At 43.3% G+C, this 21,372-nt stretch overlaps 1 protein-coding gene across 2 annotated transcripts in view; it reads left to right on the top strand.

Moving 5' to 3' along the window:
• The first annotated feature begins 6,419 nt into the window (after positions 1 to 6,419).
• CMIP (c-Maf inducing protein) overlaps positions 6,420 to 21,372 on the top strand; it is a 130,138-nt gene continuing 115,185 nt past the window's right edge. The window contains exon 1 of one of the 2 annotated variants that reach the window (XM_064386264.1): positions 6,420 to 7,412. In XM_064386264.1, coding sequence (XP_064242334.1) covers positions 7,116 to 7,412 — 297 coding nt within the window. In that variant the 5' untranslated portion in view covers positions 6,420 to 7,115. Of the gene's footprint in view, positions 7,413 to 15,519; positions 15,543 to 21,372 lie in introns of those variants that run through there. The other variant, XM_064386267.1, reaches the window with a different exon arrangement.

The raw sequence follows: 21,372 nt of genomic DNA, 5'->3' as shown, positions 1-21,372 counted from the left end.
CCTTTGACTTTTCATGCTTGGTTGTCTTACAGTGATGTTTTATGTGTCAAGAGCTAATAGAGCATTTCAAACTGATTAGCACTTGCAGCTTGGAATGACTAGTGGGATGTAATCTATTGATGAAATAGGAAATATTAGCTGGAGGTGGGACCAATAATGCAGTGTAATGGAAATGGTGACTTTTCACTGTGTCCTGCCAAATGATAATTTTTTGCACACATCCTGATGGCAGTAAGCATGAAAGTAAATGGAGAGGGCAGCCTGATGACAGCTCACCTTTTCCAGGGTTTTTTCATGCCTAGGCATGTGGGTGACCCTGGAAGAAGGCCATAAAGAAGTTTAGAATTGCTATTAAGTTGGAAGGGTGAAGGTGAGGGGTACCTTAGCTGTACTATCTGGTTGGGAGAAGGAAAGCAAGAAAAGAAATTTCAGGCTCTTTCCTCTCTGTATCTTCTGCTTATCTCTTTCCTACTGACTAATTTGTTTTATTTGCCTCTTTATTTCTATTTGTCCAATTCAGATTTAGATCTGATATTGTACGAGTTGGGACTTCCTCTTTCCACTTAAATTAATCCCTTCACCACAGAAACTGTGTTAATTCTCTTTCATTTCAGATACATTTAACCTACTTTGTATAGAGCTTCATCCCACTAAATTAGATCTGGGAAAAGGCAGACTGGAGTGCTGCTCAGATCAGCAGATGGCAGGCTCCTTCTAGCAATTGGTACCACCAGCTTCATCCTACATCCCCCTACATCAGAGCATCTGATGATGACAGGCAGAAAAAAAAGTATTTCTGCATCATGCACTCAAGAGTGTGCATTATGTCAGTGAGGAATCAAAGATATATTTGTCCCCAGGGTCTGCACTGCTCGCAGTCAGCCCTGTGCTGTAATGTGCATCCACTGGGAAAGCAAGAACCCAGAGACTGAGTAATTTGGAGAAGAGTAGAAATCTGAATGCCAGAGATGTCAGAGAATTGCAAGCTCACAGCAGAGTCTGATTTCCCACTTACTACTCCACTGTGAGGTGTCTTTCAGAATTACTGTTAGTCTCAGGAGTGGGTAAGGAGAAATTTGGGGAAAAGAAAGAGCTCCTTACAAATCCAATCTTTATTTTATGCACCTGTGATCAATGGTGCCCTAATCAAGGCCTTCCTTTCCTTAGGGGCAGCTACTTCTTGCAGGGTGGGCTCCTTTAATCTTTATCTATTTAGGTTTAAATGTCGGTCACCCCTTTTGGGAAGTAATTCAGTTGCCCGAAGTTTTATGACTTACTGAATCCTCTTAACACCATCACACTGATTAATTTAAACACACTTCAAATGCAGGACTTCTAGCATTACTGAGACTGCATCTCTTTGATGTTTTAGGTGTTTGCTTTAATGTGTTGTATTCCCCAGTTCCTCTAAAGAGTGGCTTAAAAGTATTTTTTAACAATACAGCATTGTTATGAAAATGAGCTGACTAGTGAGTCCATAGCAGGAATTTGCTCTGAGTCAACAGTGGCAATTTGCAAGCATTGACTAACGAATTCCATAATCCAGCACCTCTGTGAATAAAGGAAGAAAGCTCCATTATCTCTAATATGCATCAAGGATCCAAACATGAGAGGAGCAGCTGCTGTGTAAGAGTCTAAACGGATATTGAATACAATTTGGGAATTCCTGGTCCTTGTTGCTCTGCTTGGAAAAACCGTAATCTCCCATCTTTGAACAGAAAACTCCCAGGGATGTGCTAAGCAGACAAGAGAAGTGGTTTGTTTTATTTTTGTTACAGAAAGCATGACTGTGGTAGGCCCTTACAGCCTCTGGCAGAAAATTTCAGTGAGAGACAGTAAAAGGAGATTGATCGTTTCTTCCCTCTTTGACTGGAAAAGAATTTGCCAAGACATGTGTTAATGTTGCAACAGTGTAAAAGGAACCAGGAGTAATTAATAGTGTAGTAAGTGATTATTATTCCTTTTTCTCGTTTTCTCTTTTAGAGCATACAACAAATCTGTGAAGCCCCTGTGGGGACAATGGTCAGCACATCCCCTGTTGAGGCATCTAATTGTCTGTGTCTGGCCCTTGCCACAGCTGCTGTTAGCTCCCTCATAGCTTGACAGGTATCCACATATGGGTTTACACTCAGACAAGGTGACTTTAGTGAATATTTTTTTTCTGCATAGGTTTTGGCATCTCAGGTGTTTTCTCATGGGTGTTCCAAGTGCCTCACTACTATGAAACCTGTGCTAGTGGCACTGAGCACTTGACACAAATTGCTGCTTTCTTTTCCTTCAGAATATTACATTTCTTTTGTTTCTAAGGCATGGTTGTAGGTGGGTGTTACTAAGCTTAAGAAGATATATCAGGAGACTGCTTCTGTGTTAGCACCCAGAAATGACCTCTGCAGAACATCTGATGGAACTGAGTGTGGATCTCCAAAAGACCAAATGCTGGAAATGCATAAAAAGTAGCAGTTTTTTCTTAAGACTAGAATCCCAGGTATTTGCAAATGATTGTGTTAATGCTCTTTCCTGGTTTTACAGACATACAACTGAGTAGAAGAATATTCTGAGTAATATATGTCACAACTGAGTTGGTTTTGGAAAAGGGGGGGAAAAAGTCTGTTGCTGACCCAGAAGTCTTATCTGCTTTAAACTGGTAGGTTTAGCTCCAGTGGGTGTATCCATGGTGGGTATATCCCAGGTTTCCAGGCTACAGTGTCTTTCAGGAAGCGATGCTTCTGTTTACAAAGCCTATTATGAAATAGCAGTGAATAATAAAAAGAGGGCAAGATACAAAGAAGTGCAAATGAAAGGGCAGAGTCCAGGAGTGGGCAGAGTCCAGGAGCAGGGTACAGAACTGGCAGGTGGGTCTGAATTGCCCTTCTATCAATGTCCTTCCTCTCTTCTGGAGAAAACATCTTTACCTCTGCTCACTTCCTTGCCAGCCCCACTTTTTACTTTTGGTCCAACTGCCCTGATATTTCTGCAGAGTAGAACAAACCTCTCTCTATCTCCTTCCCTAGTCAAATTTGATCTGTACCTAGAGGCCCTGACTTAAAGTAGCTTCTACTTGGTAGTAGTATCAACAATAATGAATAAATATTAAATTTTCACTTTCAGAGGCTGTGTTTCCCTTGTAGCACAGAAATGAAGTATTTCATAAAAAACCCTCACAAATTCTTGAATTATTCAAAACTGGTATCATGCCCAGAAGCACCTTGTGATAGCTAGGGGTATATTTTCACTGATGTGTTTTTTATTGTGAATTATTTACTCAGTGCTTATTATTTAAAGGAATGATTGTCTCATATTCACAATAAATTTCTGGTTGGATTGGCTCATTTGGGGGAAAAAAAGAAAACATTCAGCAATTCCCCAAACACCACCTTGAAATACTGCCAAGCATGTATACCTGAGATGTCTGTTGTGCTGCATGGAGCCAGAAGAGGAAGTCTGGAAGAACAAAAAAAAGCTGGGATTGCAACTGATCCAACTTCTGTTTGCTATAATTGATAGGAGATATGAGGAAGGGTGTTAATTTTAACGTGTTCAGCCCTGGGTCACACACTGGCTATTTATTGTGGGTTGGATGGCTAATGTGCATTTTGGTGAGCTGGGCAGCCAGCAGCCTGTTTCAATTTCACCTGTCTAGACAGGGTTTTGGGTTGCCCTGTTCTGGCAAGCAATGTGAGATTTCATGCCTTGATCTTATCGTGCTGTGCTGAGTTTACTTCAGAGAGAAGAACACCTGCAGCCTGAGAGTGGGGATTCAGGGGGAGCTGCAAATGCACAGCATTTGGATCCCTGTCCTTGACAGGTGTTTCTAGGAGTGGCTTTTGCAGTGTCTCAGTGGGTTTCAACACTTTGGAGTGGTGGATTTCCAGATGTGGATCCTTTCAGGTAACTCATGGGTTGATCGCTATAGACCAGCCTTTATTTTTCACTGCCTTCTGTGGAACACGAGTGGAAAACAACTGCTCTAATTCACCAGGAAATTCACTTAAGGACACCAGACTCTTACATAACGTCCTCCCGTTGTCGAGCAGCTCCCAGAGAGGACAACTGTGGTAGATTTAAAGCAGTGGTTTGAGCAGGTGGCTCATTTGCACAGACTTTCACTGGAATAGTCCCACTGGTTTTATTTCTGAGTGAGGTGTGGTGCAGGTGAGTGAATGTGAACAGTCCTACTATCGACACGATTATCATTTGTACCAGAACAGTGCCTGGGGTCAAACAAGAACAGGTCTCCCTTGTACCAGGCACCCTATGAACTCCTGGAAACAGACAGTTCCTGCACTGAAAACTTGTATCTAAACAAAGCCGTCCTTTTATACTTTGGTTTGCAAGTATTTTTTATTATGATTTTATTGCATCCATATTTATAGGTATGATTTTTATTGCATCCATATTTATAGGTATGAGTAAGGTATGGGTTTGTTTCAGGGTAAATGCCTGTGTCATTCACCCCTTGCAGTATATATGCAGGTGTCCAAAGCTCTGTGGGAAGTGCCTGTAATGTTTACTGCACAATGACCAGTCACTTTGCTTAAGTTCAGGAGGTACGTGATTACCAGGACTATGAGATACTGATAATTTGAACCTCCATAAAAGAGATTTTTGTCTTCCTGTTGGTTGTATTATTTATGTCATTAAATGAGTAGCTTTCTTCTAACCTTTGCCTAGTTGGATAATTCTGCATCGTTTTATCAACTGGTACTTGGGAGTACTCTGGAGACTTCCTTGCTTTTTATAAATAATTTTGATGCTGACATGCAACAAAAGTATCCCTCAAATTTGCTAGTAATTGATAGGTTAAAAAACCTTCCTTTCTGAACGTGTTTAGACAGCAATTCTCCTGTCAAATGCAAGCCCATTTCAACAGAACAGCGCTGTAAACACACGTGATGGACACGCTCGCTGTAATTGTGGTCCAGCCGGTCATGCATTGTCTTTGACAGCAGCCACTACAAAAGGTTTTATGGCAAAGGCTCCCAAGCCCTTCCAGCAGCAGCTTGCCTCTCCAACAGATAATCTGTGTGTGACTCGTGATGCAAATAGATCAGAGGAAAGAGCTTTCTCTGCGCGGGCTGGTGACACTGCCCACAACTGCTGGCACCTCTCTTGGCATGGTGACCTATCAGAGAACTATTGCACGGGGAGATGCCACTGGAAACCAAGTCAGGGCACACGCTCTGGAAAAATCGGCTCACCACAGAGCAGACCCTCTCTCAACCTCCCTCAGTCAGAAGTGAGCTTACACTTTTAAGTATTTCAAGAATAAAGGTTTATACTTTCTCTGAAAAGTTGCAAGCATGATCTAAAACAGCCCTGTAAATTCCTTCTAAATTCTGGACCTTGGTAATACTCATTGTGAAGTCAATGGCATGTGTGTGTATTACATAAAACGTATTTTCTTTAATTGGTCCTAACCTGGTTATGCAAATGAAGATATTGGAAACAAGATCTGAGTTCTACCACTGAGAAAAAAAGCAAATATTGATGGTATAATTTCTCTGGGCACGGCATCCATATTGCACACAGCATCCCTCAGCTGCTAAGCGGTTTAGAGGGCTTAGAAGGGAGTTGGTTTTTTCAATGCTTTCTTTTCTTTTTTTTTTTTTTTGACAAACGATTGTGCTCTTCACCGATGATCAGAGGACATTCCACACCCTGCTCAGCACAGTGCGAGAAGCTGCTGCTCTCCCCGGGCTTCCAAGGGCTGGTGCACTGGGGAGCGCAGCCGTTCCCAGTTTCCCCTCAGAGGAAAGGGAATATCACCGCTGAAGTGCCAGCAGCCTGGCACGGGCTCCCTTGGCCATTCTCTGCGGGGGTTGTACAAGAGCTTAACTGGAGTGAGGATGCTCAGAACTCACCCTGCGGTGATTTGTCACCCTCAGGGAGAGGTGGTCAAGAGCCCTGCCCGGGCTCCTGCGGGGGCTGCGGGAAGGGGACACCGGCCGCAGCTGCCAGCCGGGGCTTCCCCTCAGGGTGCAGGGGCCTGGCGCTGCCCGCACACCTCCAGCTCGTGCCCCGATGAGCCGCGCTAGGCGAGGCTCAGGTTGCACGTTAGGAGGGATTTTTTAACAAAAAGGGTGACTAGACATCGGCACGGGCTGCCCAGGGAGGCGCTGGCATCACCGTCCCTGGAGGTGTTTAAGGAAAAGACAGGACACGGCACTCGGTGCCGCGGTCCGGCTGACGAGGCGGCGTTCGGTCACAGGTCGCCCCCGGTGATCTCAGAGGTCTTTTCCAGCCCGAACGATCCCGCGGCTCCGTGAGGGGCGCGGCGCTTCCCGCTCACCTCCCGCGGCCGCCGCTGCCCGGAGCGGCTCCTCGGCCATTGACGTCAGGCAGGGCGGCACGTGACGGCGGCGGGGCCAATCGCGGCGCGCGGAGCCGCTCCGGCAGAGGGGCTGTGTCGGCAGCGCCCGCCGCTCCCGCCGCCTCCTCCTCCTCCTTCTGCTGCCGCGGCGGCGGCGGCGCGCGTGGGGACCCGCACACACAGACACGCACACACAGAGGCAGGCACGCTCGCACACGCACTCACACCCGCTCCCACGGGCGCGCACCCGCACCCACATACAGACAGACATACATGCACGCGCGCCGCCGCACGCTCCCGCGCACACGCCCCGGGGGGAAGGAAGGAGCCGCTGCCGGACGCCCCGCAGCCCCCGCCGCCGCCGCCGCCGCCAGGAGCCCCCCGCGCCGCCACCGCCGCCACCACCGCCGGCTTTTGTCCGCCGCCCCCGCGGGAGCCGACCCTCCGCTCGGCCGGCGCCCGCCCGGCAGCATGGACGCGGCGCTGTGACCCGCCGGGGGCGGATTGGGAAGTTTGAATAAGGATTTTATCGCTTCCCTTTCCCCCTGCTCCCCTCGGTGCGGCTCAGCCCCTACCCCCATCTTCCCCGACAGCTTTTGTTGTTTTGTTGTTATTTTTTTCTTCAGCGTGCAATTTTTATTATTATTTTTTTTTTAATCTGCCGCGTGGGGTTGGATTTTTTTTTTGTTGTTACAGTTTTTATTTTGAATTTTATCTTCTTTGGTTGTACCCGTCTCTACCCGCCGTAGAGACCGGTCCCCGCGGGCGGCCGAGCGCCACCCCCGACCCGGCCCGCGGGGCTGCCATGGATCGCACCGGCGGCTCCGGCGGGGGCAGCGACCGCAGGCAGCCCGAGGAGAGCAAGCCGCTGCTGGGCGAGATGTCCGCTCCCGAGGGGAATAAAATGGGTGCCGCGCCGTGCCGGAGAGCCCTGCTCCACTGCAACGGCATGAGGTACAAGCTGCTGCAGGAGGGGGACATCCAGGTGTGTGTCATCCGGCACCCCCGGACGTTTCTCAGCAAGATCCTCACCTCCAAGTTCCTGCGGCGGTGGGAGCCGCACCACTTGACCCTGGCGGACAACAGCGTCGCCTCGGCCACGGTAAGAGCCCGCCCGGGTCCGGCGGGGCCGGGGGATGCCCGCTGGCCCTGGCCGGAGCCCCGGGGCCGCCGGTGGGCGAGGGGGGGATCGGCTCCACTGCGTTCCGGAATGCCGGCGAAAATCCTGAAAGGATTTTTTTTCCCCTCTTGTTCGTAATCCTATGGATATTTATTTTTGCACTTTCGGTCTTTTGGTTTTGTTTTTTTTTTTAATTGTTATTATTTTCCGAGCAAGGCTGCTATTACTGTTATTATTGCTGTTAAATATTTTTCCTTTATTAAAAAAAAAAATAATTCCCTCTCAACATGACCCGACATACAGTCAGCATTCCGAGCCCTTTGTATCCGAAACCAAAGTCGGCAGATACCTGCTGGCACCTTGGCCAAGTTGGAGGTGAGGGAGGTGGAGGATGCTTTTAATTCGAGAGCGAAGGCTCGGGGTGTGCGCGGACTTTGCCGTGGTTCAGGCCTGCTCTGGGGGCTCTGGTTTGGCGGTCACATAACCTGCCCGGATGCAGGCAATGCGATTGGAAAATATGGAGATTCCTTCAGGGTTTTTCTTCCTGCTGGAAAATGATGCAAGAGAAAAAAAAAAAAAAAGAGAGGTGGTGATATCAGCGTTACAGAAGATGTACTATGGACAGATGCAGTCTTGAAAAATGTGATTTATATTTTCATATCCAACTTAAAATGTAATGGCCAATATTATTTGAATATATGTGGAGTATATAGAGCGGTTTTATTTTATCTAATTTTATCACACAGATTTTATCTAATAAGCGATTAAAAATATATTTTACACTGATCTTTAATCAGTCGGTACTTGGATCCTGTCTTTTTTTGATTTATATGTTAATGTCTCATTTTTTTCTCAATGGCTTCATTCTGGCCTTCCTATAGGACACTGATACGAGAGAGTGGATTGGCTTTTGTGTAGATTTCTGTTAATGGTGTATTTCAATGGATTTCATCCAGGCTGTGCTGTGCTCGGAGGTTGGGTTTTTTCACACCTTGGTACACAGCCATAGTGTGTGTAAATGTCTGTTCTGCATCGTGCTCTGCTCTGAAGTATTCAGAGCAGGTTTTCAGTGGGAGCTCCTTTAACCTTCAGGTAGGCCAGCTGCCTGTTCTCACAGAGCTCTTTTTTGTGCCACAGTGACATCTCTGCTTGCTCTTTCCACTGGGCTCTCGAGGATGTTTCAAAGGGAATATTTTCTTTCTTTGATAGAGCTGCTGCTTAAAGGGAGAAGGAAGATTTGGTCGAGCGCTGTTGGAGAAAGCTCCTGAAAGACACAAGCACGAGGAGTTTTTGCAGTTCTTCATTTTGTTAAAATACCATCATTGTAGAGGGGGAGTTGAATATTAGTGGAGATGAGGCATTTTCCTGGCAGTATCCATAGCTGATTATTTCCAAGCCGAGGAGGAGGAGGATATGGGTAGAGAGAGGCATGATCACACTTCAGATGTTGTTCTCTGCAATGTGGCAATACCAGGCATGAAGTTGTATTTTTACAGGACACGTCAAACTCTGCTCGCTGGCATAGCTGTCACCCGAGAAACCATCTCTGAGAAGATTTCTGAAGTCCTATGGGGCTGTGCTTTAATTAATGTTGAGGTGTTCTCATTCCTAATTATTTTATGTGTATAAATAGCAAGAAGATACTGAAGCATTGTGCGTAGCATTGCAGGCTCCATTTTGTTGAGCACTGCTCTTCGTGCTTGGTCTTGTGCTTTACCATTTTTTCCCAGTGCTAGCTCACCCTACAAATATGGTTGATCACAGAAATACCTGTGCTTTATTGTTTCAAGTAGTGTCTTTGGTTTCCAGGGGGTAATTAGGGCGCAAGGATGAGATCTGCATTCACTTGTTGCCTGACTCTGTGGGGAGGTTTAGCAGGTATCTTTCAGATGTTGGTTCTCTGATCCTACATTTTAGTCTTATTCATTTCGAGCTGGAAATACGTGATTTAAGCAAAATCCCTGGTAGTTTAACCCCCACCCCCTACAGAAATGGGGTACAGGCACAGTGCCAAAACCTCCTCAAACTGGAGGTAGATATTTGAATGCAACTGATTTGGTTTTCAAGAGCTACAGAAAAATCCCCATTCTGCCCATTGCAAGTGGCCGGTGGGAGCACTCAGCAGCTTTGATAACAAGGTCATTTTTACACATGGGGCTTTCGACAGGCAGGATGCTTTATGAGCAGCCAGTAATTAACCTTCACATCATCCCTTTGCAAATCCTCTGGCATGACGAGTTTTACTGCATTTTATATAACATGAATAAAATTGAACAGGAAAATAACATCACTTTGCTTTGCATTTGAAAGCACAAGTTGTAATGACAGCTAAATCCAGATCTGGCAAATTATGTCCCTGAGTACAGAGGATAAGTTATTTGTTGATTCTAGGCACTTTATATCCTTTTTATTGTCACTTGAGACATACATTAGAATTAAATTCTTCTCCCCACAAGCTCTTACTTGTCAGTCCCTGGGCTGCAATATAGAAGTTAGCATTAGTTTGTGTATGGATTATTCATCTGTAGTTTATTCCATGAATAGACATGGTATGTGCCCACATACATATAAGTCTGAATAATGAGACTCAACCTACTTTTTTTGAGATATAACTACTTTTGTTTATTTAGGCAGCTCCAATTTTTGTGCTGACAAGATAGTTTTTGGTAGCAGAAGTGCTGTGCAAGAATGCAATGGAGCAACTGTTAGGCCATCTTACTTTAGCAAAAGTGGGTGGAAAAAAATAATGTTCTCTATGAATAATGTTCTCTATGATGACAAGTGACTGTTTCAATTAAAATAAGTCCATGTTAATCAAATAATTATAATAAAATAAGTGTATTCTGAACTGGCGTATGCACCCAGTTAACAAATGCAGAAAGGTATTTATTTGCGGACAGTCCCATAACTGTAGGTGTTAGGACTTCATCTGATTTGTGTGTGTTTCCACTGTTTGTGTCATGTTCTTATTTCTCAAAGAATTGCTTAAATATAGCACGGTGTCACCGTAACAGTTTCACTCGCATCATGTCCAGGGTTTCATTCTGGTTAAGGGGTTTTTGGAGAAAGTGAATACAGGTCTGTAGCTTTTTTTCTGTTTTGTTTTGTTACTGTAAATGCTAAAGTCCCAGTAGGAAATTTTGACACTTAAAAACTTTGTTTGTCAGACAGCAGCTTGCCTGGGGATGAATTTGACTTTCTCCCCTATGGGAGGAATAATGTTTATTTTATAAACACCTACCAAACTCAAATGTAATACCCTTACTATTTTTTTTTTCCACCAGTGAGATCTGTCCTTGCACAGCTTGAGGGGCAGTGATAGTAAAAACAAATACAGAAACAAAGTGAAATGTAATATTTCTTACATGTTTTTCTTTTTTTTTTTTTTGGGAGGGGCAGGGTGGGGTTAGGAGTAACCCTTTCTTCACGTGAAATGTAACATTTGATTTTCAGTAGTTTAAACATGGGTGGCATGACTGTTCTGTGTCTTTCATATCCTTCTGCATTGTCTCTTTCATGTCTCTTTCATTTCTCTTTCATTCTTTCTCTTGCACCAGTGGGGAGTAGATGTTGAGGACAGTGAGTTTTAAAGTCCTGGGTTGCAGGGAGGACTTGTGATACATATGTATGTGCAGCAGACAAGGAAGGAATAAATAAGTGATTCATTGTCTCTGCCTAGGGATGACCTCTCTATTCCCATCTGGGAAGATAAGGCTTTATTGAAACCATGGAGTTACTCATTAATATCCCTCAAGGAGGTGGAAACTTTGGCTTTTCGTGCCCATTTCGCATTTCTCGGTTTTGCCTTGGCAGGTGGGCTGGGTGTAATGTAAATGTTTTGTTCAGAGCTGGTGGCAATCCTGAAAAGACTTGAGTTTCTTTTAAACATTTTGCTGTACAGACGTGATGTGTGAGGACAATAGTTTATCGACAGGCTGGCTAATTGTAAATGCATTTGAAGCAGGAATGTAAGTGGATTAGGGAACTGCATTTGTGTTTTCTTCTAGAGACAAGAACGTACCCAGTTAATATTAAATGAGGCAGGGCAGGATGATCTGTTTCAAACAGGAGAAGTGGAGTAGAAAATTGTCTTCTAATTGTTTTTTAAAATTCAACAATTCTGCTACTGCATGTGTTTCAGCATGCTATTACATGTCTTTCCTTCCTTATTTTGGTAAAGATAGAGCAAAAATTCCTATCAAGCTGGACTCATTGTTTACTTTAGCACAGATTCCCATTAGTTAGAAAAACACACTTTTAAAAATTAAATTTCCCTTTAAAAACAATTAGCTCAAGTGGGAAGTATTATGCAGAGCTCAAAAGTTTCAAAACAATCTCACAAGAAGAATTTTTTAAAGCTTTCCTGAAAAAGAAATATTGTAGTATTATCCAGATTGCAAGTAGAATTAATATGAATTTATTGTAATAATAATAGTAAACAGTTCAGTAAACCAAGTGCATCTTTAAGTCCTGCACTGTTGATGAGGCTCTGCAAATGTGACTTCAAACTAGATTGGTGTGTCTGTCATCATTACATGTATAAATAAAATGTATAAATAACAAAGCAATTTTAGATATTTTTTTTGTTATACTAATGGAAGGATAAATTACTATTTATATTTAATATTTTTCATGGTTTTCCTGTTGCAGATGATGGCTTTCATTTGATGAGAAGTGGTACCTGTAGTGTACATATTTGCTTGTTCTGGGTTGCTGCTGTCTCCCAGGTATTTGGTTCAGGTGCATCAGAAAGAGCCCTGAGTGTCATCATTTGCATAAAAGCCGTTACGATTTAGAATTCTCTGCAAATTGAGAACAAATTGCTCCATGTTACCTGTACTGATGAAATTGAGATTCTCTTTCACAAGTGAAAAGCAGGCATGTGCCTGCATTAACAACCCCCAAATTTTTCTGAAGACCTGGTGATTTAATGGAATATTGCTTTGCTGTGACAAACTTATTTTATTGCTATATTAGTTAGTAGTTCAACATAAGAAAACCTAAAATGATATTTCTTTAAAGTTGTTTAATGCCTATCAAACATACCTTTGCATATATAGTTCCTGCAGTGGTTAAAGAGCATATTTATAAGCCAGTAGTGTTAAGGTATGTGTTTATATGTCACAGAGCATATATAAAATATGAAAACAGAAGCTATATTCATTGACAGAGTGAGAGCTCTCAAGGCTATTAGTGTTAGCACCCAGCCAGTAAATTTTACATGTTCAGGAACATAAATAAAAGGGATACTCAGAAATACTTGTGCCTCATTTTTCGTTTTGGCTGGGGAGTAAGGATGTGGTGCTAGTAACTATGTGGTGGTAATAGTCCCCGTGGGAGAGACTGTAAATTGCCTCTGGTCCTCACTGGGACCTGATCCTGCATCAAAGCAGGGCCTGGAAGAGCTCAGCATCCCTCACAGGGCTGCACCCTTGTGGAGCTCTGAATAATACTTTATATTTTTTTTGTAGTGGAACGTTATAACTGTGATTATAGTAGTAATGGGAAGAATCTGATAAATCCTGCAAGGTGGGGTGAAGTCCTTCTAGGAAAGGATGTGCTGCCCAGAGGAGCTGTGGCTGCCCCATCCCAAGGCCAGGTTGGACAGGGCTTGGGGCAACCTGGACTAGTGGAAGGTGTCCCTGCCCATGGCAGGGCATGGAATCCTTAAAGGATTCTTAAACGTCACTTCCAAGCCAAACCACTTCATGTTTCTGTGAAACTCAACAAGAATGTTTGGTTTTTCAGAGGTGAGAGGCTACGCTGAGAGTCCCATCTGCATCAATGGGTTTGTTTTGTTAAGCAGCTGTGGGAGAACAGAGGCTGAAGCCTTGATCTCAGCAAAATCATGCACAGAACTGTGTGCACTGAGGGGCCTTTTTGGAGGAAAAAGCTGGTAGGTTTAGTACATAGAAAAAAGTGATTTTTTGGAACTGTTCAATTTATTGCATATAATTTGTTGGTACTTTTGAAATTCCTAGGTAACAGATGAGTTTAACACGATACAATTTCCTTCTATGTTAATAAGTATGGCTAACCTAATAGGGTTTTAGTCATCTCCTCATATAGGATTTATGAGTAAAGAGACCTACCTCAAATAGTTCAAGCCTTTTGCAGTCTTTAGAAGTAATTAGATTGTGGGTTGCATGGGTAGATTGTGGCTTGTTTATTGGTGTTTTGAGCAGTGCTAGTTGCATCAGTTTTGTTCTGTGCGTTCACAGATAACATAGTGCTCGATTCCACAAACAGCCAGGTGTTGGAAGATGATTGATACTTCAGCATGTGTAATCCATTCAGAGAGCCTGTGCATGTATGTGCACTCAATAAAATAACTTTTTTTGCACCGTCTGCCGATGCAGTGTCATTGGCAGCAGTGCTGGCTGAGTCAGCCCTGGCCTGTGCCGTTCATTTCTGCATCTGTGCCATACCCTGTCAATCCATCTTTTGTAAGTGCTTAACAGTTTGCAGGGTCAGGTTGAGAAAAATCTCCGTGAGCTGGCTGGGGAGCACTCTCTCTGTTTGAACCTTTTGCAGATTTGTTGTCTGTCTTTTCACTGGATCAGGGAGGTGATGTGTTTCAGTGCTTAGTCCGCCAGACTGTTGAGGAAGAAGAGAGCGGGAAACATGGCAGGCTGGAATTTGTGCCAAAAAAAATGTATTATTAAATCATTACGTAAAATTTTCCTGTTTTGCACAATATTTAAGAATGCAGGGACAACACCAGGAAAGGGAAAAGACAATTGAAAAGCATACATTATAACTGATCACATCAGTGATGAATGAAGTTTTAGCTCTTGTGGTTGTGGAGGAAAACATGAAGTCAGCACCAGATGCTAAGTTAAAAGGCCTTTACTTCAGAGGCTTAAAAGTCAGGAGCATTTAACAATACTTTCTATGTTTTGGAAGAGGGGGACACATGTTCCAGGATTTGTGGACATTGTTTTTACCAGTGCTGCCATTTCCAGTACTTAAAGTGATTTGTTGGCTTTGCCCCTTGGGCTGTCCCATGACCGATGGGACAGGGCCAGTAGAGTGGGAAATCCAAGCAGGTGACCTGCCAGGCACACACTGTGGTGTCCAGGGCATGAGGCTGTGGGGAAGGCCATGTTCTTCTACTTTAATCTGAGTTTTTTAGTAAGCTTTTAAATAATATTAAGTATTTTCCCTTTTTTGAGCAACTTAATAAAAAGGCGTATGTTTTTTCTGGATTTGAGTGTTTCTGCTAGATGTGTGCCATTACTAACTGAGCTTAAGAAACTCGTCAAGTTGGAATGACTTAAATCTGAACTGGAAGTACACTCAGTCACGTACATTCTTGGTCTCGCTCTGCTGAAATCAGGAGGGTAATTTGAGGAGAGGGATTACCATTCATTGCCTGGAACGTGAATGGCAGGATGTGCTGTTCAGAAAGCCAGGAAGGTTCAGGAGGGATCACTGTGCAGCTCGCTCTTGGCTGCTGCTGGGGGGCATGGCTGGCTCTCCTCTTAGCCTTGTCCAGCTCTCAGAGCCCCGTTTTCTTCCTCTGCTTGGCAAATCTCAAGGTGCTGAGTGACCTGCAGTGGCTGGAATGGCTCTTCCATGAGTGAGAGGGTTGCTGCAAAATTCCCAGTTATTCATGATTAGAACTGGTGTAGAAGCTGTTGCTCTGTCACCCATTTTATGCCAACGTTGTCCTGGTGGAAAGTGAGTTTGTGACATTCATCTGCATGGAAAACCTCACTCAGAATCCTCCAGCCATCACTGCTGCTCTGTGGGACATGTGCCAGCTCTGTCCTGTCTCCCTTCCTCAGACAATAGAGTTTTAATAAGAAAAAAATGCTGCTTGCTGTAAGTAGCTCTGTTTTCCCCCATTTGGTCTCAAATTTGCTGAAATGCTGCTGTGGTATGTGGTTGTGGCTGGAGTTTGCAGGAGGGTGGATCCTCTACAGGGGCAGCTGCTCCCAGTTCCTTGAAGGTGTAGGAGATGGTGCTGCTGCTTCTGCTGTTACCCTGATATTTGCACCTGTGGCCATTTTCACTTCTGAGGCCGTGGTAAAGTGAGAGGTTTAAAATGGAGTAAGGCTCTTCTGTCTCCTCTCCCATGTCTGCTCGCAGTATCAGCTTGTTTCAGGGGTAAGAGTTCTTGCACTATTCAAAGTATGCTGCAGCTTCCCTAAAGTTCTTGTTCCTGGGATTGCATGATTTTCTCAATGGATGAAAAATTTAAAAGGAATAATTGCTTTCATTGATTAAAAGAGTAATTACCAGGACTTCAGAAAAGATGACTAAAAACTGGTTATCTAATGCTTTTTGAACTCCAGGTCACTAATTTCTTGATATTAAGAATGGAAATGTTGAATGCTTGGCACTGTCACTAAATAACTTTTCTTTCTTGGATTTCTAGTGCTTAAAGATGGGCTAAATAAAATGAATGATTTTTCTCCTTTTGAAAAATCTAAAACTCAAACCTTATTAGCATACAGAAATGTTTTGTAAGATTTTGTTTTCAAAGATGCTACATGTGGTACAGTAAGTGTTGCCTTAGAAGGAAGCTGAGATGAAGCTAAATCAAGGGTTTTGTTGAGAATACATAATTGTATTCCCAAATACGATTCTTTTACACTTAAATTTTGCATACTGTTTTTCTTAGACCTAAAGAGAAACTGTGTTAGCAGATGAGAATCAGAAATAGTATTTTTTTTCTTAGAAATAAGTTTTATATCTTTTGAAGTGTGTGAATGTCCATGCATATTTTATGGATGAGATTTTTGATGATGTAAACCCAAAGGTAAGGCAAGAATTGTCAAAACAAAAAAGTGCCCTCATTTTTTATTTTTATATGGACAATTAACATCAACTGAGCAACATTAGGTAATTGCATTTGCTGTGAGACAGTTCTGACAATTTTTAAAAGAGCACCTTTTTTTCCCCCCTGAATCTTCTAAAGATACCCCATGGTGTGTTCCCCAAGTACATTTCAAAATACTGAGCAGGTATTTCTCAATGGTGAAGCTGTGATATTGATTTTTTTGTTTCTTCCCAGTGTTTTGGCTATTTGTTTATAAGTGTTTGGGATGGGCAGGTGCCTCTTTCCGTGGCTGGTTCCTGCTGTATAGCATTCTGTTGTACCACAGAATTTCTTGTTTGCTACTGTAATAAAACCAGTGAGTATTGTGAGCAGGCTGTTTTTGCTGTCTGGAATAAAACTGAAGGACTTTGTTATCCATTTCCAGGGATGGGCATTATTAACAGTGGAGACTGCTTTAAAAAGAAAAAGATGTTGAAACTTGCCAACTGGACTCCAACTTTTAAATCAAAATACTAAGGGTGTGTGGGTTTTTTCCATAAATATGAGTGTCTGTTTGACCTGTGGACAAAAAAGAAGAGGTATTATTTTTGGCCTTCAAAACAAGGAAAAAAATGATTTTTGGATGACAGTATATCTTCATTCTAGTAATCCTTGGGTTCCAACCATCTCCAAGTGATTTATGGTCAGTATTTTCATATGTGAGGAAAACAAAGAGTCAGATAAATGTAGATCTGACATGTTTGCCACTGTTGGTTCATGCTTAGCTTGCAGTTCCTTCTGAGTTGGTGTGTGCATCTGTGTTTCACTCTGGAGGCCCTGAGGATGGACACCCAGGATCAGTAGTGCCTTGCCCTAATGCTCCTGGTAAATCACTGGTGGGAGCTGCAGCAGAAATGATTTTCCTTTGCTTTGTCTGCTAGGCTGCACCTTCCCTCCTGATTTTGATGGCTATTAATTTTCTTAATGGTTGTAAATGTCATTAAAAATCAGTGGGAGCGTGGGAGAGTGACTGACAGCAGAACGTGGCCCAGTGTGTCGTGCTCTTCTTACTACCCTTCAATCTTCCTGCAAAGAAAATATCTGCCAGGGAGCCAGGTGCCAATCAGTTGGAGTCTCTGCTTTCTGCAGCATGTGTGCTTTGTGTATTCTCCTAATAGTCACTTCTGACAGCCTACCACTTTGCTCTTGCTTCAGAGGCTGTTAAGACTGAATTCAGAAATAAAAAGTCAGGGAAACCTTGACTACACTGAAATTTTCAGGATGACAATGAGCTTGCAAAATTGTTAAAGAAGCAGGGTGTTGCGATTCCTTTTTGTGAAAAGATTGGCAGTTCTCTCTCCCTTCTCAAACCTTGGATTTACTATACAGACTTCTTGATGCTGAGCTCATAAATTTATGAATCCCTTGAGAAGATTATGACTGCAGAGGCCTCTTGAAACACCGTGTTTCTCTCTGGTACAAACGTGAGCTGTAAGAAGGCAGGAAAGTGAAAGCAGAACTTTATGTGCACTCTTAAATAGAGGATCTATGGGAGATAATGCAGCTCTTCAGCTCATTTTTCCTGGTGGCCATGCAGTTGCTGTGGCTGGCAGCTCCCGGGGTGGTGGCACAAGGAGAGGTTTCTGTGCCATGGCTGGTGACGCCAGGCTGGTGGCAGTGAGGAGAGCTGTGCCTGCCTGGCTCCACAACGCTCTGCTGATCCCTCTGTGCTCTGTCATCTGAACAGTTTGCTCAGCAGCCTGGCTCTGTGAAAGATTTGGGAGGAGGGGAACGAAACCATGAAAGGCCCAGTGGTTCTTGAAGAACAGCCTTTACCTTTGCAGCAGAGATTTCCATCTCCTTCAATGGACTGTGTTGAATGAGATCTGCCTGTGTCCTTGTCCTGCTGCTCAGCAGTGACATGCCTGTAGTTTGGGTACCTGTTGATTCCTCGTGGAAGATTAATCATGTTCAGTGAAGCAGTTGTGTTCCTTATCCGCAGGAACGTAGAACAGAGAGGTTTATTTGGGTGTCTGGAGGAAGAGAAAACAACGTCATGTCACAGATGTTGTTCAGTCATTGTTTAAACCAGAAGAAAATCTATGCAATTGCTGTAAACTTCTGCCTTTAGTAAATAGGTTATAGTGGCACAATTATTGAATTTGAAAAGGAGCTTCAGGTAATTCTTTCAGTGCAGGAACACTGGTAATTTTTTAGAAATTCCACACTAAAGGAATAGCCACTCCAGTATTCCCTGTCATGAAGTAGTATTCCCTGTCATGTTTGGTATGAAATGCAGCCCCTATATGGAAGGGAAGAGTGCTGATGAAAGATATTTTATGCAAGTGCAAATTATGCAGCATTACTTTAGTTTTTCTTTCTGTTCTTTGTGTTTCTTTCAGATCCTCCAAGTTTGTTTTTTTTTTTTCTTTCTTGTTTGTTTTGGTGTTTTGGGGTTTTTTGTCAATGCTGTTATGGTGACTTTTGAGGAAAGATTTTTAATTTTTAACTAAAAATTAGCCTGACATCCATCCAAAGCCATGGAACAGGTTCATCCTCTCCCAGAGGAGCAAATGGTTGGAGTGGTGTCTTGGCACTGAAAATCCCATCTGCTTTGCAATCAAATAATGTGGACATTGAAGCAAGCATAAAACTTATGTTGGGACAGAACTTTGTTATTGAAGGTGAAAGAGACACGGTCAACATGTCTTGTCCGACTGAAAACACATTTCCTAGGGTTGGGTAATTAATCTTATTGTGATTGCTGTGAATGAAACAGGAAATAAGGCTGGAAAAGCTTGAAATTAAATGAAATGCGCAGGACCGGACATGCACTTTGGTATTAAATATTGACATACCCCTTCCAGGTAACCACTTTGCAGCCCAGCATTTGCCCTGAAGACTGCAATGTCTTCTTTCTGTGGTGTTTATAGTGAAAAATTTGTTGACACTGGGAGATGTTTCTAGTGGCTTCTTGACTAACACCAGTATACACTTCTTTTGGTGCTATGTCACTGCCTCCCTTGATATTAATCTCCTGATTTATTGTAAGTGATTTCAAATGTCCCTGGTGACTTGGGTTGACTAATGTGCTTTAAATATGGTGAAATCATGTAATCTGTTGTGGGAGTTGACCGTGGATCAGGCTGCTCCCTTGTGCAGATAGACGGCATGGGAAACTACCCAGCCCTTGGTGGTGCTTACCCAAAAGCAGGAGCAGGTCCTCTGCTGCTCTGTGAATTGGAGTGTAGGTTGGTCAGTTTTAAACCTGGGATGAGCTGGGATTGAGGCAGCACTGATTATCTGCGTTATTTATGTATTGTGTGTTCGTGGTGCTGCAGCGTAGCTTGAGTGGGATTGAAGGAGGGAGGGCAAGGAAGGACGTGATGGGAGGAAGGAATTAAAGCAGCTTCAGGGGAGGGGTTGGATGGATCTGTGTGCTCCAGCTGAAGAGGGAAGTCTCTGGGTTGGTGGCTGCTGTGTGCTTGTGACTGGAATGTTTTGACTCATCTCGAAGGGATGTTGCCCACAGTGCAGCTTCTTCACATGGGCACTGCTAGCCCACAGTGTGTGAGGCCGTTGTGCCTTCCCTTTTGAACACAGCTAAAAAATGGAGGGAATGTTTACGTTTGGTGGCTTATGTGTTTCCTAATGCCTCTTCATTTATCATAGCCACTTTAATTGAGATAAGGATGTGGTGCTGTGTAACGTTATCTAGGTTTAACATCAGCGGTTCGGGAGGTTGTGTCTCTACTTGTTAGATTTTCTTAGCAGAAATAAGAGAACAAACTTACCCTGTGCATCTTCTTGCTTGTACAGTCTGTACCTGGAGATCTTTGGAATGCTTCTGTCTTGAGACCTTTGTGTCTGATCTGAGGCTCTTGCTGTGCTCAGATTTCATGTTACCCATTTTTTTATTTGGGAATTGTAAGAAAAACGTGTACAAACAATGCTCTGCTATTTCCAAACACTGTGAAGTTTCCCCCTTTTGCTTCCTGTTTTTGTAGCATGTTTGTGAAAAGACCTTGTCTGCTTTGCACTGGAGTCAGGCTTAATGTGAATGCATTCTGCATCAGCTACTGTGTGTTCCAGCATGCAGGGACCCGAGCTGCTCTTCAGCAAGTGTCATTACTCTTTATTTATGGTAAGACTAGATTAAAAAAGACTGGTGCATGTAAAAGTGAAAGCAGAGGCAGTGTTAAATTGTGCAGTCATGAGCTTGTTATTTCCCTTCCCCCCAGTATGCAAGCCAGTTAGTAACCTAGTGATCTATACATGAGGCTTTAATTGGATATATGCCCAGAGTGCAGATTAATATGGAAAAGCTATAAAGGCATGGGTTCACAAACTTTATTTGACCACATGAGGACTGCCTGTGTGATCCCATGTGGAATGTGTGAGGGATTCTCCAAACAGAGAAATACCTCAATGTATTTGGGCAGATCTGTGTGTAAACCGTGGGATACAGAGGTGATGGCTCTGCCTTAAAGTCAATACTGTTCATTAAATAGGTGAATTCTTCACCTTTAGGTGGAGCTTAGGTGCATCTGTGGCCTCTGTGTTACTTAACTTGTTAAATTTTAGTTTTGATAATTGCTGGAGGTTTCTCTTTACAATTGGATATAATCTTGGCTGCCTCTGGAGATAAGGGGGGGTGTGAATCTCTCTGTAGTGAAATAAAAACAAGCAGATGTCTGACTGCAGCTGGCTAGAGATAAATCATTTCATATAAACTTGCCTGGAGAACATGATTTTACTCTTCTATAAACCTACACTCCAGAGAGAAGGGAGAACCCCCATTAGTCAATGACACCCTCCTGGCCTAAAATTCCAGTGTTTCTAGTTTGCAAATCACATGAAACATAGACTACTAGCTGTATCCAGCAAAGGCTTTTTCAATTTTGAAAACACTTGTAACACAGATTTTGTGTCTCTTCTGGGGATTTTTTATTTTTAATTAAAATTGCAGTATTCCTAAATGTGTAAAACCAGCCACAGTCGTGTCCCTATGTTCTCCAAGCTAGTTTAATATTGGTAAAATCTCTTTTAAATTGCCACAGTATTGCTGTGGCTTGGGAGAGCCCTGTTGCAGATGAAGCTGATCTTTGTGACCCATATCATGGAGAGCAGTAAGGCATTCCACCTATCTCAGAACTCTGTTTTTCCTCTTTGCCC

Source organism: Passer domesticus, chromosome 12 (assembly GCF_036417665.1).
Source record: "Passer domesticus isolate bPasDom1 chromosome 12, bPasDom1.hap1, whole genome shotgun sequence".
NCBI lineage: Eukaryota > Metazoa > Chordata > Aves > Passeriformes > Passeridae > Passer > Passer domesticus.
This window is presented reverse-complemented; position numbering and strand designations above follow the sequence as displayed.